The sequence below is a fragment of the Pelmatolapia mariae genome, linkage group LG6 (genome assembly GCF_036321145.2).
Source record: "Pelmatolapia mariae isolate MD_Pm_ZW linkage group LG6, Pm_UMD_F_2, whole genome shotgun sequence".
Classification (NCBI taxonomy): Eukaryota; Metazoa; Chordata; class Actinopteri; order Cichliformes; family Cichlidae; genus Pelmatolapia; species Pelmatolapia mariae.
Genome location: NC_086232.1, coordinates 33,192,152 through 33,210,161, shown reverse-complemented (window position 1 = coordinate 33,210,161; position 18,010 = coordinate 33,192,152). Strand labels below are relative to the sequence as shown.

The 18,010-nt window shown below is 38.3% G+C and overlaps 2 protein-coding genes across 2 annotated transcripts; one reads left to right on the top strand and one right to left on the bottom strand.

Moving 5' to 3' along the window:
* Positions 1-288: 288 nt before the first annotated feature.
* On the bottom strand, positions 289-1,812 carry LOC134628682 (uncharacterized). The gene is made up of 3 exons (XM_063475429.1): positions 1,438-1,812; positions 1,288-1,324; positions 289-953 (listed from the first exon to the last, which is right to left on the bottom strand). The coding sequence occupies exons 1-3, from the start codon at positions 1,681-1,683 to the stop codon at positions 574-576; spliced, it is 663 nt and encodes a 220-aa protein (XP_063331499.1). The 5' UTR covers positions 1,684-1,812; the 3' UTR covers positions 289-573.
* Positions 1,813-9,615: 7,803 nt separating this feature from the next.
* LOC134628681 (phospholipid phosphatase 3-like) lies at positions 9,616-16,539 on the top strand. Its single transcript, XM_063475428.2, has 7 exons — positions 9,616-9,798; positions 9,963-10,131; positions 12,009-12,166; positions 12,270-12,556; positions 12,637-12,694; positions 15,361-15,537; positions 15,638-16,539. The coding sequence occupies exons 1-7, from the start codon at positions 9,742-9,744 to the stop codon at positions 15,734-15,736; spliced, it is 1,005 nt and encodes a 334-aa protein (XP_063331498.1). The 5' UTR covers positions 9,616-9,741; the 3' UTR covers positions 15,737-16,539.
* Positions 16,540-18,010: the final 1,471 nt, after the last annotated feature.

The following is an 18,010-nucleotide window of genomic DNA, read 5'->3' as shown; positions in this document are numbered from 1 at the left end:
TTTTCTGCATAAGTGCACAATCTCACTCATCACTTGGTTACTCATTGCTTCCAAGAACAGATTAACAGCAGAAGAACTAAATGTATCCCTGAAAGGTTTTTTTTTATTGTGGTTGCAGAAGCCCAATGACGACTTGAAATCTGTATATTGCACATCAATATCAGTGTAGTGACATCTACTGTACATTTAAAAAAAATCCTATACAAAATATAAACATTGCTATAAATATAAGTTATAAATAAAAGCAACATAAGTACATAAATAATTCCATATCACCAAATAAATATACAGAGAAACATTTTTACATAATTACATAGAATGAGGCAAGTTTCTAGTCTCTCCATATTCTCTTTGCATTATCACAAATGCAGCTTTTCTTGAGAGTCTCATAAGGTTCTTTCTCCTCAAACCTTTGCGAGGAAGCTCGTCATAGCTGTGAAAAATGGCACCCAAGCCTGCCCGTTTTCAACTATGTGGGTTTATGAAAAAACAGACTTCTGTTCTTGTTCGTTACCCACGTGTCTCGGGTCCATTTACTTCAAGATAACAGCAGTAGCACTGCAACATGTGCATCTATGGGTCTATGAGGAAAATTCCAAATCCTGAGCTTTTCAGGTCCAGTTGCCAATTTTCGAGGCCTTTCTGTACTGTCTTCTGAGCGACCAGTCCCTGGTTATGGAGTCGAGTAACAGTCCAGCATTTCCTGCTCACAGGTAATATACCTGCTGGAAGCTCCACTTTGCAGGTGAGTTCATCACCTACTTTCACCGTGAGAACACCTGCGTTGCATATGGAGATGCAGTTGAAATTTAGCTCGACGTACATGAAGTAGGTTCCATCCTGTACTGGCTTCAGTGAATGCTGCTTTGAGTCGAAGACAAAGTTGCTTCCTACAGATGTCCCTGTACCATATGAGATAGAATCCCATTGCATGGTGGAGTTGCTTAACATACCTGCAGGAGGAGATAATTACATTTATTTTAGTTTTTGTTTACACAAGATAATATCAGATTTGGCGGTTACACTTATAGATTTGCTAAGACTTGTAACCCCCTTTTTTTAAATGCAAAATAGGGTTTTTATTTTTCTCAAAAACTTAAATGTACACTTTTTATATAAACAGCAAACAGTAAAAGACTAACAATAACGTTAAACCACGAGGTCCTTATTTTCTGCCTACTCTAAATCTTTTGCAAAAAAAATGTTATAACTTCCGTTTTTTCTGTAGATTCAAAAGACTTTATGTGACATGGCTTTATATATTTGGAAAATCAGTAAAAGACTTACTTGAGTCGGCGGCTCGTAAATAGACAAATTTCTCCATCTGTTGGCAAAACAGTAAAGAATTTGTGAATCAAAATGGATAAATGTAAGAAAAGAAAAGAAAAGATATAAAGTAAAAGATTATACAAACTTTCTGAACAAAATGATAATAACCTTATATACTGGGGAAGATGCGTCTCCCGTCAGCTTCTGAGGCGTCTCAACTGATGGGAGCGAACCCAAGGACTTCATGTCCGCCCGCAGTTCCATCACAACCATCGCTCCCCCGACCGCAAGAGCTGTGGTTGCCACAAAGAGAAAGCTGATGGACATGACTAAAAAATTGTCCAGGCACCTTCCACGCTGAGGGCTTCTTTCCTGAAGCGCTTCAACGTCCACGTCTTTGGCTTGCTGTCCCATCAATCCGCAGTAGGGTCCCTCGAGCTTCGGTCAAAGAGTTCACACTGAGCAGCTTTTATCTTCGCAGAATAAAAGGTTTGAGCGAGCTTTAAAGTTTTATAGGTCCGGCTTTGGTTGGTTGACGCCCAAAAGATAGTCCGCTTGTCCGCCGAGTCCACTGCGTGTCTTGGTTTAAATGTTGTAACTGTAAGCACCCATAGCTATTTATGTACGTGAAGTCACTTTCAGACAGGGAGGAAAAACGCGGAAGTCATGGGTTTCCCTACCGTCCCCACACATTCACACCCCCACCTTCCCTGGTCTTACAGGAGGTGAGAAAAATAGACGCGCAGACTTTCCGCAGCGCTCTTCGCTATTGCGCAAGTGCACCCTAGAGAAGTGCGGTGGAAAACGAAAGGGACAGAAGAGACGATACCTTCAACTGCACTACATTCCGAAACAGTCAAACATCGCTAACCTTTTCACTTTGAACAAAGCAGGACTGGCAAAAGTGGCACAATGGAGATAATGATCGCATGAAAAAAGCGAATATGGACGCGGCCGTCTTAGGCCTTATGGGAGAATTTTTTTTCTTTCATTTTTTTTATGTCGGTGTGTGTTTGGGGGTGGTGGGTGATTGGACAGTGTAGGGCATTTGTATGTATAATAATAAAGAGAGAGAGAGAGAGAGAGAGAGAGAGAGAGAGAGAGAGCGAAAGAGAGAGCACGAGAGAGAGGGGAAGAGAGTACTAGGAGCAGTTTTACCAGGAGTATGTCAAATGACAGTGTGACTGGTTGCACAAAAAAATAACCAGGAATATCCCTTCTTGCGTTTGAGAAAGAGAGAGCGAGAGCGAGTTTTATCTACTAGGAGCAACTACAAGCAGTTTTATCAGGAGCATGTGAAATGAGACTGACTTTAGATTGAAAAAAAAACCAGCTAGGGATATCCCTTTGTTGTGTGTGTGTGTGTGTGTGTGTGTGTGTGTGTGTGTGTGTGTGTGTGTGTGTGTGTGTGTGTGTGTGAGAGAGAGAGAGAGAGAGAGAGAGAGAGGGAGTCTAAGAAAGAGAAAGACCGCAAGAGGTTCAGCTATTCAGAGGAGCTAGATGGTGGAATCTATTAATACTGCAAAACCTATTTTCCCTTTTCAGCTAGTTAAACTTTAGTCTTACCAGGTACAGTTTAATGCTTTGATAATAGAAGTATGGGAATTCCCCACCATATGTGTATAAGAGAGGGGAAAGACACGAAGAGTTGAAGAGTGACACTAAAAGGATTAGATAGTGAGAGTGATTTTCTCAAAAAAAAAAAAAAAAAAGCAATGCTTTTATTTAAGCAAGGATCTTCTGTCTTACACAAAGTCAAAATAAAACTGGCCAATATTATTATCTTTATTCTATTATTATTATTTTATTTCGTTGTCTTTCTAAATGTTTTACATGCGCTGTAATAGCTTGGTCTTCTATTCATTAGCATATTAGTTTCACCATCACAGTCACCACTTGCTTCACCATCAAAGAACGTTTAGAAACCCAAACGAGGTACATGCCGCAAAACCATGATTTCTATCAGAGTGGCATGGCTATCTGGCTTTCTGAATTCAAAATGTGATGCTTACGTATGCATTAACTTACTTACAGGATGCTTCAGCTTTTCAACATGTTTGACTCTGTCTTCCAGTTTATGCAGTTGTTATAGAAACTAACCAATAACACAAAAGGCAGTAAAGTTATTAGCTATAGAAGTAGCTAATAACTTGTGACTGACATTTCAAGTTGAAACAAACAGAACATGCTTGTGCTGCTTTCTGAACAGGCGTGACATTTACAATGAGATGTTTAATATAAACTTATCAATTAATTACTTTTTTGTCCTTTCTTTACCTCACCAGTGCCTCATTTCACTGATCCTCTTGCAATAGAGTCTAGGCTGACATCGCTATCCACACACATTTGAGTAAGGGCTTTTTCCTATCTATATACTACATAAACACTTTATTCGCATTCATATAAATAGTCATGCTGAAGTTAGATGTTGGTCCACATTAAAATATCTCAACAACTATTTGATAGTTTACAATGAAATTTTCTGCTGGATAGTACAGCATAAAAAAGCTGCAAGACAGGGAAGTCAAGGTAGCAATAAACCAGTAATAAAAACACCTGGACAGCCATTTGTTTATGTTTCTATTTATTTATTATCACCGGTGTAAAAGTGAATTACATATTTTAAAAAAAAATTAATAATTAAATGTAGATATGAATACATGCAGGTTTTTTGGAGGGGGGGGGGGTTACTGTAAATGAACTAACTGGACTGATCACAGGCATTACAGTCTATTGTGTAATTAATGTTGAATAACTGGTGAGGACTCTTCCTCTAGCATCAGGTGATGATCTGTAGAGTCAGCATAGTGTATATTGGGATTTATGGTAATGGCACTCCAATGCTATTTTTGGATCATGTTAAGGGAATGTTTGTGGCTGTTCCTGAACAAGAAGTCATGGGTAAAAGGAAGTGGCTACCACTTAGAAAACAAACACAGTGCAAATTCTGGCACTAATGTATACAAAAAAAAAATTGAAATATATATATATAGCTTTATCATAGAAACCAAAAAGATGGTATATCGTGCACACAGAAGGTAATGTTTGTGTTGTATTTTGTACTTTTTAGATCACGTGAATTCAAAAGAGGTTATGGGTTAGTAAGAATAGCATTTAAAAACATTATTGCTCTGCTGTCGTGTACTTACAAACTTATTTTGAATACAATAAAACACATTTACGTGCCTGTGCGTCATGTTTAGTTCCTGTGTTTGTTTCTTCATCTCTGACATCATTGCTTCGCCTTTTAGTCCTGTTAAGTAGAAAACTATTGAACAAATTGTGGTAGAGAAATATTGCCACTTTTTATTTATTTGAATGATTTTTAAGTTCCAATACTTTTGCTTTTATGTCTCCTAATAGGGCCCTGATTTGCAAAATATTTTGTTGGCTACAGACAAGTTTAAAACAGAGCATGGAACTAAATAGTTTATATTGAGTCTATAGTGATTACAAATTTTCAACTCCCAATTTTTCTTTTACATAAATTCTGTATGCACTGTACAAAACTCACTGTGATTTGCTCAATAAATTTGCATACCTACAGTTGAGCTGTTCATTCCATATATGTATACAAATGATAGCAGCTCGAACATCCACTTATTATTAATCAGTTTGTAAACGCTCAAAAAAGTGGGCCGACTGAAGACTAGAAAACTGTTGCCAGGTCTGATGACCCACGATGTCTGGTGGTGTTGCTGGTTGTGCAGGGGATTGCTTACTGGCACACTTTGGGCTCTTTAATAACTACTGAGAATTGCTTAAATTCCACCTGAGTATTGTTGCTGACCATATGTCTTCCCTCATGATCATACTCTACCCATCTTGTGATTGCTCCTTCCAGCAGGGTAAAGGGCCATGTCACAAAGCTCAGGTCATCTCAAAGTGAATATTCCAATATGATTGTAAGTTCACTGTAATCGCTTCCACACTAGATTAAAAGATTTGCATGAAGGATGTGCGGCGGACAAATCTGAAGCAGCTGTGTGATGCTATTGTGTCAGTCATCTTGTTAAATGTATGCCAGATAGAAGTAAGGATGTTCTGAAAGCCACAGTTTATCTGCTATATTTTGTAGATAAACTGTATCTGTGGGCTATTAATTCTCCAAAATGTAGGCTCAGGGTTAGAGTAGGCACTTTCACCTCACAGGGGTAAACCATTCCAGTACAGACCTGACAGGAGTGCCACTGTCACTATTTAAGTTGACTGACTACAGGTTAGTTCTGCCAAAACCTTCAGCTCAGTTTCTCTCAAATTTGATTTTCAGCTGAACTGTCTCAAAGTTTTTCTTAGTTTCTTCTCTGTTGAGTCTTTGGGGGATTTTTTCGAAAGTTTAAGTGATGTCCAAAAACCTTTATTGCTGCATTCATGCAAAGCCCAATAAAAATGTTTTTTACATTATAATACACAGGTAAGTTTTGCATCTTCCATTGCTTTTTGTTTAGTAAATTTAGATAATGTCAAGGCCTTTGTGACGCTATCTAACCTTAAACTTTGGGGAAGACAAAAACAAAAAAGTACTTAATTAAAATATCATGAGGAATGACAACTGAGAAGCGTGACACGGTAATGGGAAAAATGTGGGGATTCTTGCTGTGTGGGTGACCAAGATGAGGAAGTCAGCCTGAAACAGAGAAAATAAGAAATTTAGCATTACGAGCATTTGTAGAAGGTCATATGCTCCACCAGGGCAAACCCATGTCTTCTGTTCCTCAATGAAACTAACCACAAATATACAAATAAGCAAACTATTAAAAATAAGGCAGCACAGACAAATTCCTCAAGAGTTTCCCAGCTGTTTTGAAAAAGTTTGAGTTTGTTAAAAACGAATATCATCTGTGTGTGTGTGTGTGTGTGTGTGTGTGTGTGTGGTATTTAGTTTATCTGAATTTATGATCTACATCTGTTCACCTTGCGTGTTGTTTTGAAAGATTTCAGAGACCTTTGTTAAATAGAGGAAGTTGCATAGAGGGCTTGTAATGTATGAGTATAAAATCATTTTACAAAATGACGCTCGAGCTTCCTTACGGAAAGTGACGAAATGTCGGAGGAAGGTAAAAGAGGAACTATGTCACTGTTAAATGCCTCTGATAAAGTAAACAACTGCTAAACTTACAACCTTGCACAAATACACACCCACGCACATTTCGTCCTGGATTTTCTGTGGTCAGGATTACATGCGGCCCCACTTCACCTACTTGACCAAAAAAAAAAAAAACGTTATGATGTGCTGGGTTTTCTCACAGGGAAGTAGTTCTCTGCGTTTTCACTTCACAGTCAGGATCATGCTATCTTTCTATCTTCCTCCATGTATGAAAACAAAAATGGCTAAACCCCAGGATAATTGGTAGAGTAGAACATCCACTGAAAGTGGTTTTGCTGCCACCTACTGCTGAAAACTGTTCATCCTGAATGTTGTGCTGCAGTTTCACTAATCAAAATAAGTCAATCACCAATCGATCTCTTAATTTACTCTTAATTTAAAAAAGAAATAAATATTTTTTTATACATTGTAGCACTACTTGTGAGGATAAAACGACTCGTAAAGTTGTTACATTTTATTTCCTTCTACTGTGAGCAAGCTTTTGTTTTCCATGTCCCACGTAATGAAAATAAATGCAACATATTAAAAAATCAAGCTTATCTCACCAGGTCATCTAGAAAAGTAAATTTATAATCACATTTAAAGTGTATGAAAACTGGAAAAAGGGACAGCAAATGTAAAGTCATTAATTGTACTCGTCTCTTGTAAGACGAGGCAAAAATATATTTTTTTATATCTTTGGTGCCTTTTTGGTTATTCCCCTCCTTGGTTCGTTCAAGAGCCAACCACCACAAAGTTTCTAAAAAAAAATACAACTGGGACTTTTTGTTTCTGTCATTGTAAATACAGGGTCACTCTTTGTTGTGCTAATCTGCATCTGATATTATTCAGTGTACAAGTTAGTTTGCTTACTTTTAGGAAAGTGGCGATAAACAAAAACAAAGGCATAAATGAACAAAATAAGTCAAAATAAGTTAGTTTACTATCTGTGTGCATCTTCATACAAATGCCGACATCAATGAATGAATTAATTCATGAATGAATTAGTGAAGTTATACTTTCATGACTTGCCACTGTTACTGTAAAGCTTTCAAGCACATACAGCAAACTATCAGAATGGAAAACTATATGATTATTGTTTTCTTAGTTTCTGAATCCATAAATGAATGAAATAATCAATGAATATTATTCAGTGGACTTTATTAGCATTGCTGGTAGATAGACTGTCCTACCTTTTGTCACATAGACTGTATCCAGTGTAGATGTTATCAGTTGTTTCCAGTCATCATGGATAGCTTAAGCTAAAATAACTGCTTGCTGGGTCTGTAGTTTCACATTGCCCAGTCTGCATGTTCCAGTTACCACTATTCTTTCACACATTGGCATCAGACCACTGTGGGTATTTTCCAAAAGATGAACTTTACTATTATTTGTCACTGACACAAGAACCACATCTTTATAAAGTACTTACTTGTAATGTTTTAAATTGGTGTCTTTCTAAGTTTTTCTTTGAACATTGGTTTCTTTTTCACTCATTTACATTTTTTTTAGCCGCTTAACACAGGCCCACAGTATAAAACATAAACTTAATACTGTTGTGTACAACAGGGTATTGAATTAGGATATTATTGGGGTAGTTATTAGGATAGTATTAGGGACATATTAGGAAGAAAAAATATATATTATTGATCATTTTGAGGATGAGTGCAAAAAGTCAAAATACTATTTTGAGAAAAAAGTCCAAATGTGGAGATTACAGTTGTTTCAAGGCAAACTGTCACGGCTGCTGTAGCCTCTACAAAATGCCATGTGTGGATGAGTTAGTGAGATCATACTTCAGAATTGGTTTTAGTTACAAGGAAATTATTAGCATAGCAAAGACTTGACATGGGAACTGAAAGTTCCATCTGGTCCTTCAGTTGAGCCATACTGTTCACTGAAAGCCTCAAAAATTTGACCTCAGTGGAAGGGTAAATGTCAGGAAGCTACGTTCAAGGAAAGGAAACAGGAAGAAAAGAATAGAGTATGCCAAATTTCACAAGAACCACAGTGAAAATCACTAGTAATGAGTCAGAGTTATTAATCCAATTTTGAAATTTATGGCTGAAATCATCCACAATATGTATCGAAGAGATCCGGACAATGTGGAGGGCCAAAATTAATTAAATAGATACATCATTAAATAATGAACTAAATGTGTTGTCAATGAATAAAAATCTGAAACAAGCAATTAAATAAATATCACTAAATTTCATTTAAATATTTAATAAACTGTTTGTTTATTACAAATGCAAAATAATTAATTGCAAATTTATTTAATAATGTGTTTATTTTTTTTCTTTTGGGCACTCGTGTCCCTCAATAGAAGAAAGATAATGCCATCTCCAAAAGTTGAGTCTGTTCATCTGGACGTAGCGTTTTGTGGGAGAAACGTTTCGTCACTCATCCAAGTGACTTCTTCAGTCTCAGCTATCTGCAGGTTTCCCCAATCTTATAAACAGATAATGAAACAAAAAGATAATGCCAATGCTAGAAAAGCATAGCTGGAAAGAAAAACATATGATGACTCACTGTTAGTCATGGACTGCTCTCCTCATAACCTGGAACTCAACATCCTTGAAGCAGTGGGATCATCTTGACAGAGAACAGAGTAAACCAGCATCCAAAAGAAGAGCTCAAGAAGGCTTGCCTGAGAGTTTAAGCTGTATTGAAAAGAAAAGAAAAGAAAAGAAAAGAAAAGAAAAGAAAATTCAGTCTTGTTAAGATTGTATGAACTCAAAATACTGTTAACATCTTTTTCTCCACTTGTTACTTCTACCACCATCTTGTAGAATTCGCCTATAGATTTCAGTTGAGGATTATTTAAGACACATCTCTTATTTATGATATATTTGAACTGGTCAATAAACCACAATAAAAAAAACACGATGCGTTTTTCAAACAACTATGTAAAGATTACATTTAAAAAGTACTAAAGTAATCAGACTCAAAACTAATATATGTCCAGATCAATGGCAAATATTTGTATTTTTTTTTTAACTGTGGGCTAAATTACTTAAAATACTTCGTATTATGTCTCAGTATTTTTTAAAGCGATAAGAAGTTTTTACTTTTGATTTCTTCCCAATCCCCTATCACCTGCAGTTTTTGTAGGCGATAAGTCATACAGTAGTAGTGATGGAGAAATATCTTCCAGACTGCATCCATGCAATAACCATCGTCACACCGTGACACATATCTAATGTTCTGCCTTTAGGACTTGCGGATTTTCCCCTCCCTATTTTCCCTAATGTTCGATGAGCTGACAGGGAGAGAGAGAGAGTGAGAGAGATTTTATCAACTAGTTGTTTCGCAAACCATGCATATCTTTAAGCTGACGGAGGCACTTCAGCGAGTCTGAACGAGCCCTGCAGACTGACACCAATATGAGTAAAACATTTCTCCACTTTGACAGCGAAGAAACACGTCACCACGCGCTCCAGGTAGCATATTAAACACCCCGGGAACTTTTGGATTTACTTTCACTCTCCCTGGAGATCTGCACATGAGTAGCCAAAGGGCGCTCCCAAGTTTCTGATGCCAGTAAGATCTACAACCGACCTACAATTCGCAGCTAATCGTCATGTTGGATACGTTTGCCCCGCAGAGCGCCGGTGTGCCCGTCTCCAGCGCGGACCTCCAGCTTAAACTGACGGAAAACAAGAGCGGCCTGGGGATGGAGAACGGCACTGGGAAGAAACTCATAGAGATAAATGGACCGGCTTTATCCAAAAGAAAACTTCTGGTCGGCTTAGACCTGCTCTGCCTCTTTCTTGGTAAGAAGGCCTAGCTAATTGGATTTGTCAGTGTTTAACATAACACTATATTGCTTATTGAGGGGTCTGCATTGCCTTGTACAAGGCCATGTATTCCGCAGCATAACATACTTCAACATTTAACCCTGTGTTATAAGCTGATACAGCCCTGTGTTCATTGTGTTACTGGACTTCCGTGCAGAGTTTTTTCCATTCATTACAACTACACTGGTGCCAGTGTGCATTAGTACAAACTACACTAACTGATATGCTGAATGGGTCTGTGTATATTTTTTTTAACTGTAGGCTACAACGTAAGAAACTTGTTTTCTCGTGATTGTTTTTATAGCTGAAATCTGCATTCGATCCAGCAGTGAGTTGATAGACTTCAATCAGCTAATAACATTCTATTGTCTCGAAAAGGGTTTGTGGATGTTTTTGCACAGTTCTGTTAAATTCTTCCAAATTATTCAAGAAATATGGGTATTATCAAAGCGAGTCATTTGTTGTTTGTTTAAATCCATATGTTCTCCTACAGTCTCGAGTCATTGATGAATTTGTTCATCAGCGACAAAATCCCGTGCACTTGTTATTCCTTTCAATAAGATGACGAGTGAACATCGCCCATGTTAAGTGCGTTTCCACTTTGTTTTCATCCCTTTCGGTCAAGAAATCAGTGGGTATTTAGATACTTATAAACTTGATGATCGAGCTTAGAGTCTTCAGAAAAAAGCAGCAAATATAAAAAGGTAAAAAGAAAAAAGGAGGAAACCAGAAAAGTAAAAGAGACAGAAAGTTAGTTTTCGCCCCTTTCATCTACATGCCACCTCTCTTTTTCTGCTCGCTCTTCAGCTCTTTGTGCCAGCTGGTTTGTGCATTGCCCAGGGAATTATGCAGTTTCCATGACAACATCCAGTTCTCAGGGTAGAATCAGGCCAGGGGGAATTTGATAAATAATGTACGATCCATGACTATCACATGTGTGTGTACACATACATGATCACGACTCTACTTGTTGACCCTAGCTCATAGTGGTATTGGTGGTGGGAGAGGGGTTATGTAATGCTGGCTGACTGGAGCAAGCTGGACAGAGAAGTAGCCTGTATTAACAACAGATTGGATCTGTGCAGAAGGGTGGAGGCCCTGCGAGAAGTCTCTGGTTCTCTCCTTCTTTGTCTGTTTTGATGTCTGTTCCCCACCCTTGTCTTTTCTGTGTGTGCGTGCAGGCATGCAAACAGGAGGCAGAGAAGGAGAGAGGACATGAGAGACAAACAGAGACAGTGTGAGGCTGGTTCTGGCTCGGGTCTATTGGCACTTTTACGCTTTGTTTTGTTGGGAAGAGCTCAACTGGAGTCACAAACAACCCCCCCTTTCTCTCCTCATCAATAGAAATGCATACACTTAGACACAAATACACACATGCGCAGTCCAAACTGGGTCTTTTACTGAGCGCTGCCTTGCTCCGCTCTTCCATTCTCAGTGGATTCAGCTTTTATTCAGTAAGGAAACTGGAGCTTTCAGCTGTTCTCTGAGTTTCTTTGGTCCCAGTGGGGGAGTGTTACGACCCCGACATTCCTAATGGTTGTTCTCCACAGAAAAAGTTGGATTTCCTTTTTTCTGTAAAAGTCTTACTTTCCCAAACTTTTTTCCTTTCTAAAAATCCTTATTCATCTGTCTTGTATGTTTCATTGTAGCTTTAAATTTATGTTTTGATTATATTATTTTTATCTATCATTAACAATATCTCTTCTTGGTTAACCTGAGATGAGACCTTACTCCTCTTTTCTCCTCCCATGTATCATTTTCAAAGAATACTTTCACCTAGAGGAAAACTGGGGACTTAAAATACTTAATTTTGGTCTAAATCTATTTTTCTCCCTTTTCTTCCTCCCATGCAGTTTCCATCCCTTTATTTGCATGTGAGCTAAAAATACTGAGTCCTTACAGAAGAGGCTTCATTTGTGGTGACCCCAGCATCACGTATCCTTACCTGCACAGAGAAGCCATACCAGATGAATTGCTCATCACAGGTGGCATCATCATCACCGGCCTCACTGTGAGTATTCATCGTCTTCATCATTCCTGTCATATCAGTCACCCCATTGTCATTTATTGTACAACGTGTAGTCTTGTGATTCTCACGTTGCATCTGAATCTAGATTGCTCTCGGGGAGTGTTATCGGGTGCGTTTCCACGGTGTCAGCTCGAAGGCCTTTGTGAGGAACGTATACGTTTCGTGCCTGTACAAGGAGCTGGGGTGCTTCCTGTTTGGATGTTTTGTCTGCCAATCACTGACCAACATGGCCAAGCTCAGCGTGGGACGGCTGCGACCGCACTTCCTGTCAGTGTGCGGCATTACCTATGCATCACTCAACTGCACACCTGGGACCTACATTGAAACAGTGACTTGTCGCCAGCCTGACCAAAAGTTAGAGGAGGAAGCCAGGTGTGTGTCTGCATTCATGAATTTGTGCTTTTAATGTCATATTGAAATTTGCAATTCTAAATACTTCTCCATTTTTTCAGAAAGTCCTTTTTCTCGGGCCATGCTTCTTTTGCAATGTACACAATGCTCTATTTAGCTGTGAGTATCTCTATTTATTAGTCTCTTTTTCCAAAATGTTTCTCTTCCTCTATCTCTCTCTCTTTCTCTCCCACACACCACACATTCATACTGGCAAAGAAAATTGACTGTCTCTCCAATTTCCAATTACCATCACTCTGTAAAATGCTGAGAGAGAATGAATGAAACAGGGACTCATCCCCAGTCCAGTTAGCATCAAAGAGCGAGAGCATAAGAGATGAGGGACTGGAGGGAGATACGGCACAAACAGAGACTGCTTTGTTCTGCTTTGGGAGGAGTGTGACCTCGCCTCACTGTGCTGCTCTATTGTACAAGTGTGTGTGTGTGTGTGTGTGTGTGTGTGTGTGTGTGTGTGTGTGTGTGTGTGTGTGTGTGTGTGTGTAAGCCCCTGCATGTGTGTATGTGTATAAGAAAGCCAACATTTGTGGATGCAAGTTCTCAGTTATGTGAATATGTGTACTCATTTTTATGCAGACGTAAATGCTGCATCAGCAGAAATTCAAGTATTTTCACAGCTAACAAGCTCAGCATAAAGAAAACATAACATGATTGTTCATGATTGATCTTAAATGTTCTATAGTGTCCTATAGAACTTTACATATTTATATTACATGCAAAGAGAGCATATTTAACTATTAATCTTTGGTGGGAAGATTTGGACCCGGCTTAGACAAAGTCTGAGTCAACAAACTGTAAAGTTTTCAGCTTACAACAGCATTTTAAAGAGGGTTTACCCGCTTTAATAGCAGTGAAACAGATGCACAGGAATCACTTTTACTCCTGTTGCTGCTGTTATATAAAACAGTGTTTCACAGCTTTCAGTGACTAAAGCACAGAGGGGTCATTGTGACATCTATTATTTCAGAAGCAAACATCTGAATCTTTAGCTACCCGACTTTGTTCTCTCACAATGTCACTAGCACCACTTTATTTTAAGAGGGAAATTGTTATTCATAATTTAAAAAAAAACTTTTTTAAACTTAGGAACTCACTGCCTAATTCATAAGTGGAACTGAAGGCACAGTTGTGCACATTCAGTCTTTGACTTTGTCTTTCTTTGACTTTCTAAGGTACCTTTTTTGGTGGGAGTGGGGGGTTGATAATTTAATGTGATTTTCATGCATCTCTCTGAGCAAATGAACACTAGGGTGCCAAAAGTGGAAGCCACTTTGTTAGATGACAATGACAGCCGACTCACAACAGTCTCTCGTCACAATATCGGGTGTTTTATGATGTGAGTGGCGCGTTGGCTGTGACACACCTGTGACAGTAGATCAGGAATAATTTCAGAATAATTTTTGCTGCTCGTGGGTCCATAAAACAACAGTTAACTATTAATTTACCATTAAACAATAACAAGATTATTTGCCTCCTGTTGTATTGAAAGTTATCGTGAAAGATTTAATAGTGCACTGGTGAAAAAGAGGGGAGATGGATAAAAAGTCAAGTTAAAATGGATATAAAGTGCCTTAAGAGAGTAATTCCCAGCCATGTTCCCAAGAAGGGGCACAAGTATCACAGGTGGTATTTCTTTAGTATCTAAGTTTTTAGCTAACAAAGCTCAACTAAATTAAAAAAAATGAAATCACCATTAAATTAAAGAACTGCACCCATACAAGTCTGAACAGTAAACTTAAGTAAGACTAAGCAGTAGAGAAAAAGATGAATGCATAAATGATTAAAGCTGGTGAGGAAACCTACACAGAAATACATCATTAGCTCGTTGACACTGTTAACTAATAGTAAACCAAATGCTGCCTAAGCATAACGGATAAACACTTTAAATAGCTAGTTAATCTTATGAATAAAATTATTACTCATTATTTAGCTAAAATATGGCTAACAGTTAAATTGTTCATCAAGAGTTCAAACACAAATGCTAGCAAAATATTATAGATAAAATGTTGAACTTGGCCACCAAGACTCATGAAATTAATGCATACAGAGGTAGTAGTTGATGAATGCTTACATTATAAATATATATATTTATGAATATCTATGAATAGTCTTTTGCCATGTTTCTGTCTACTCTTTTCTCTTTCCCCTCATACGCAATTGGTTTGCATATGATGTCTGCCTTTCCCGAAGCCTGGTTTTCCTTCCTAAAAAAGGGGTGTTTCCTTCCCACTGGCACCAAGTGCTTTTTTATAGGGGAGTAGTGTGCCTGTTGGGATTTCTTTCTAATATTGCAGGGTCTTTACCCTTTATGTACGATATAAAGCACTTTGAGGTATTGTGAACTGGAGCTATATAAATAAAACTGAATTGAATTGAATTAACTATCCATAACTGATAAATACAGAAGTCCAGAAACAGGTGTTGAGTACTCTCAAAGATGCTTCAGATTCTATAACCACCTATAACCTTCATATGCAATGTTTAATCATTTGCCGTATCAAAATTAAATATATTTGTCATTACCACACCACTCAAATTCATGAAACCTCTCTCACAAAAACAAATCTTAACCCATCTCAGAAACCACTTATCCAATCACCATCCACCATAGCCCTTACCTTCTGGTGGAAGCTGTAACTCCCTGACCGTTCCCCCCTCCCCACTGTAATCCGTAGCTTTAGCCACAATTATCTCTTCACTTGTAAACGTCTTGTATCTGTAATGTATTGCTCAGCGCATTAAATATTGTTTTTGTTTCTGTAATATAGTTTTACCTGCAGGCACGGCTGACGTGGCGTGGAGCTCGGCTGCTGAGACCCGTGCTGCAGTTTTTCTTGATTATGTTGGCAATCTACACAGGCCTGACCCGTATCTCAGACTACAGGCACCACCCGTCTGATGTACTAACAGGCTACATACAGGGAGCTCTCACTGCCTACTGGGTGGTCAGTATACCTTGCCTGCTTGTCTTTGTGCATCAATGCGTGTCCACATGTCAAAGTCTGCTTAATCCTCAAGTTGGGCATGTGTTTATGTTTCTCCCAGGCCTTCCACATCTCGGCTATGTTTAAAAGCTCCAGTTCAGTTCTCTCTCCGACCGAGACCCCTGACAGCCCCCTGTCACCCCACCATACTGTTTGCTAAACCTCATTCCCACTTACCGCTGCATCTGCCTGCATCCACCTGCTGCCTGAAGACTGATTTGGACAGACAAGAGATCTGAAGAATGCAAGACCATTTCCTGTGAAATCAAACTACAAACCTCAGTATTCTGACAGAGTGAGGGGAGAAAAGGAAAGCAGACCTTATGAAATACTGTCAAAGCAAGTACTCTATGAACTAAGAGACAGGAAGAGAGAAGGAGTCTAAAACTATGCAAGTTCCTCTGTCTTTGTTGTGTGTCGAGTAAGCACTCAACATTTTGTCCTTGAAACTGACATTAGCTTCACATGTAACACTTACCTGTGAGATGAGACTACAAACAAGACTGAACGCAGAAGAACCACTATCACGCCACATGTCACTTGTAAATATATAGTTTTTTTACAATTCAAAAACTGTAAAAGCACTTTTTTTTAATCTCCATGATAGTGTTAATAATCTACAATCTACACTCTACAATGACTTAGTATGTAGCATGTAAAATATTTCATACAAAAGTTAATTATTTTGTGTAGTTTATTTATCCACCCACTGAATGTTGTTGAAGGAAAGCACAAATAGCAAAAAAGCAACTCATTTAAAAGGTTTGCATCAGGTGATTTCATTGGATGCATCCGTCCATCTCTGTGTTATGTAAGTGAGAGGACTCCTAACAGGATCTTTGTTTATGGAAAAGGATGGATGCCACTAGTTCTCAGACTTTATAAAGTTATGAATGCTTGTAGATAACTTACCAGTCCATGAGAGCACAGATCATTAAAAATAAAAGCAATTGTTTTTTTTTAGTTGTTTAATTTTCATTGTAATGTATGTAATTAAATATTTTGACCACTTGGGGGCACTACTGCAACCGGGTAAAACAGATTTCACATGTTTACATAAGCAGACAGAGAACATGTCATCACTCATTTGGACTAAAGCATCTCCGTTCACCTAAGAATTCCAATATTCTTTCTTTTTTCGCTTTGATTTGGTCTCCCCAGACTCCACGGGGAAGATTCTAATTTTTCAGAAAGTCACTAACTTTGTCTTCCTGCTGTTTGGTGCTGGCCAGGTGGCACGGGGTAGATTTATCAAAGCTTGCCTAAAACAGCAGCCTGCTGCGACTGAAACAAGATTAAAGAGAACCCGGATCAAAACAGTAGAGTTATTAGCTGTAAAAATCAAGACAATGAGCCAAAGATGTTCAATTAGCACTGTGCAAATGAGCTGGAAAGTGGGCGATAATTCTCTGCTGTTTTGTCATAACAAGCAACACCTTACATTACACTGTGTCATTTGATCTGTTTCGGGCTAATCCAGAAATATTGATTAGTGGAGCTTTAAGCAGATAGCACAAGAAAGCAAACAGCATCATTCACATTTATTATGTGGACTGCTTTTTGTCAATATGTTTTTGTGATGAACCAAATGGGATCCATACAACTGCAGTTCATTCAGTATTGAATTCATTTCATCACACTTCTCTTCTTATACTCGTCATCTTTGGGAGAATCCAAAACCTTATTTAGGGAAATGTAAAAGTGTTATCAACTTTTCTTTAAAATATCAAAATTAAAAGCAATCACTGTGCGGCTAAATAGTCCCTGACAGAATGATATTGCACTATTATTAATGCATGGATGTGTCCAAAGCATTTAAATTTTGCAACTGGATTGACTTTGAGCGCATTTTCATTACCGTCTAGTTTGGGGAAAACCTCTCTTATCATTCGAATTTGATGCTTGGTATGTAATATCTTAATTAGATGTAAGATCGATGCATTAAGGTTCAATATTTCCCTATAAAATAACATATAATTTAAAACACCAATGGCAGTCACCTTAGACTACATTGCTTCTTAGACACTAACATTTCTCACTCTCCTCACATCATATACCAAGCACACCCTACCAACTTGTTAGTCTATTAAAGCTGCAGAATTTTCCATCTCTCCCTCTGATATGCCAATGAGGCGGCTGCACTGAATTGCTTCCTGCTGTGTCGACCTCTCCACTACCTCAGCATTCACCTGTAGACTCCAGGGGGCATGTTTACTCATCATTCCCCAATTCCTATATATACCATATCTGCTGGGAGAGATGAGCTCAGAGCCTAGACTACAAACTCTAACAATGTTCGGTTGGTGTAATAAGTCAGTGGTCTGATTGAACTGTAAATTTTTAAAAATCATTCTGGCTGCAGTAATAGCCGGCTTCAACTCATCTGCAAGTTGACATATTTACATTTAGACATGCACGAACAGAAACACAAACA

What these genes read in the sequence shown, in the direction of transcription:
- LOC134628681 (XM_063475428.2), top strand. Translation starts at nt 9,742, where the DNA reads ATGAGTAAAACATTTCTCCACTTTGACAGCGAAGAAACACGTCACCAC. An exon ending in CACGTCACCACGCGCTCCAG is followed by an intron (nt 9,799 to 9,962) that starts GTAGCATATTAA and finishes TTTGCCCCGCAG; the next exon opens with AGCGCCGGTGTGCCCGTCTC. An exon ending in AAGTTAGAGGAGGAAGCCAG is followed by an intron (nt 12,557 to 12,636) that starts GTGTGTGTCTGC and finishes CCATTTTTTCAG; the next exon opens with AAAGTCCTTTTTCTCGGGCC.
- LOC134628682 (XM_063475429.1), bottom strand. Translation starts at nt 1,683, where the DNA reads ATGGGACAGCAAGCCAAAGACGTGGACGTTGAAGCGCTTCAGGAAAGA. An exon ending in CATCTTCCCCAGTATATAAG is followed by an intron (nt 1,325 to 1,437) that starts GTTATTATCATT and finishes TTTTGCCAACAG; the next exon opens with ATGGAGAAATTTGTCTATTT. An exon ending in TTTACGAGCCGCCGACTCAA is followed by an intron (nt 954 to 1,287) that starts GTAAGTCTTTTA and finishes CTCCTCCTGCAG; the next exon opens with GTATGTTAAGCAACTCCACC.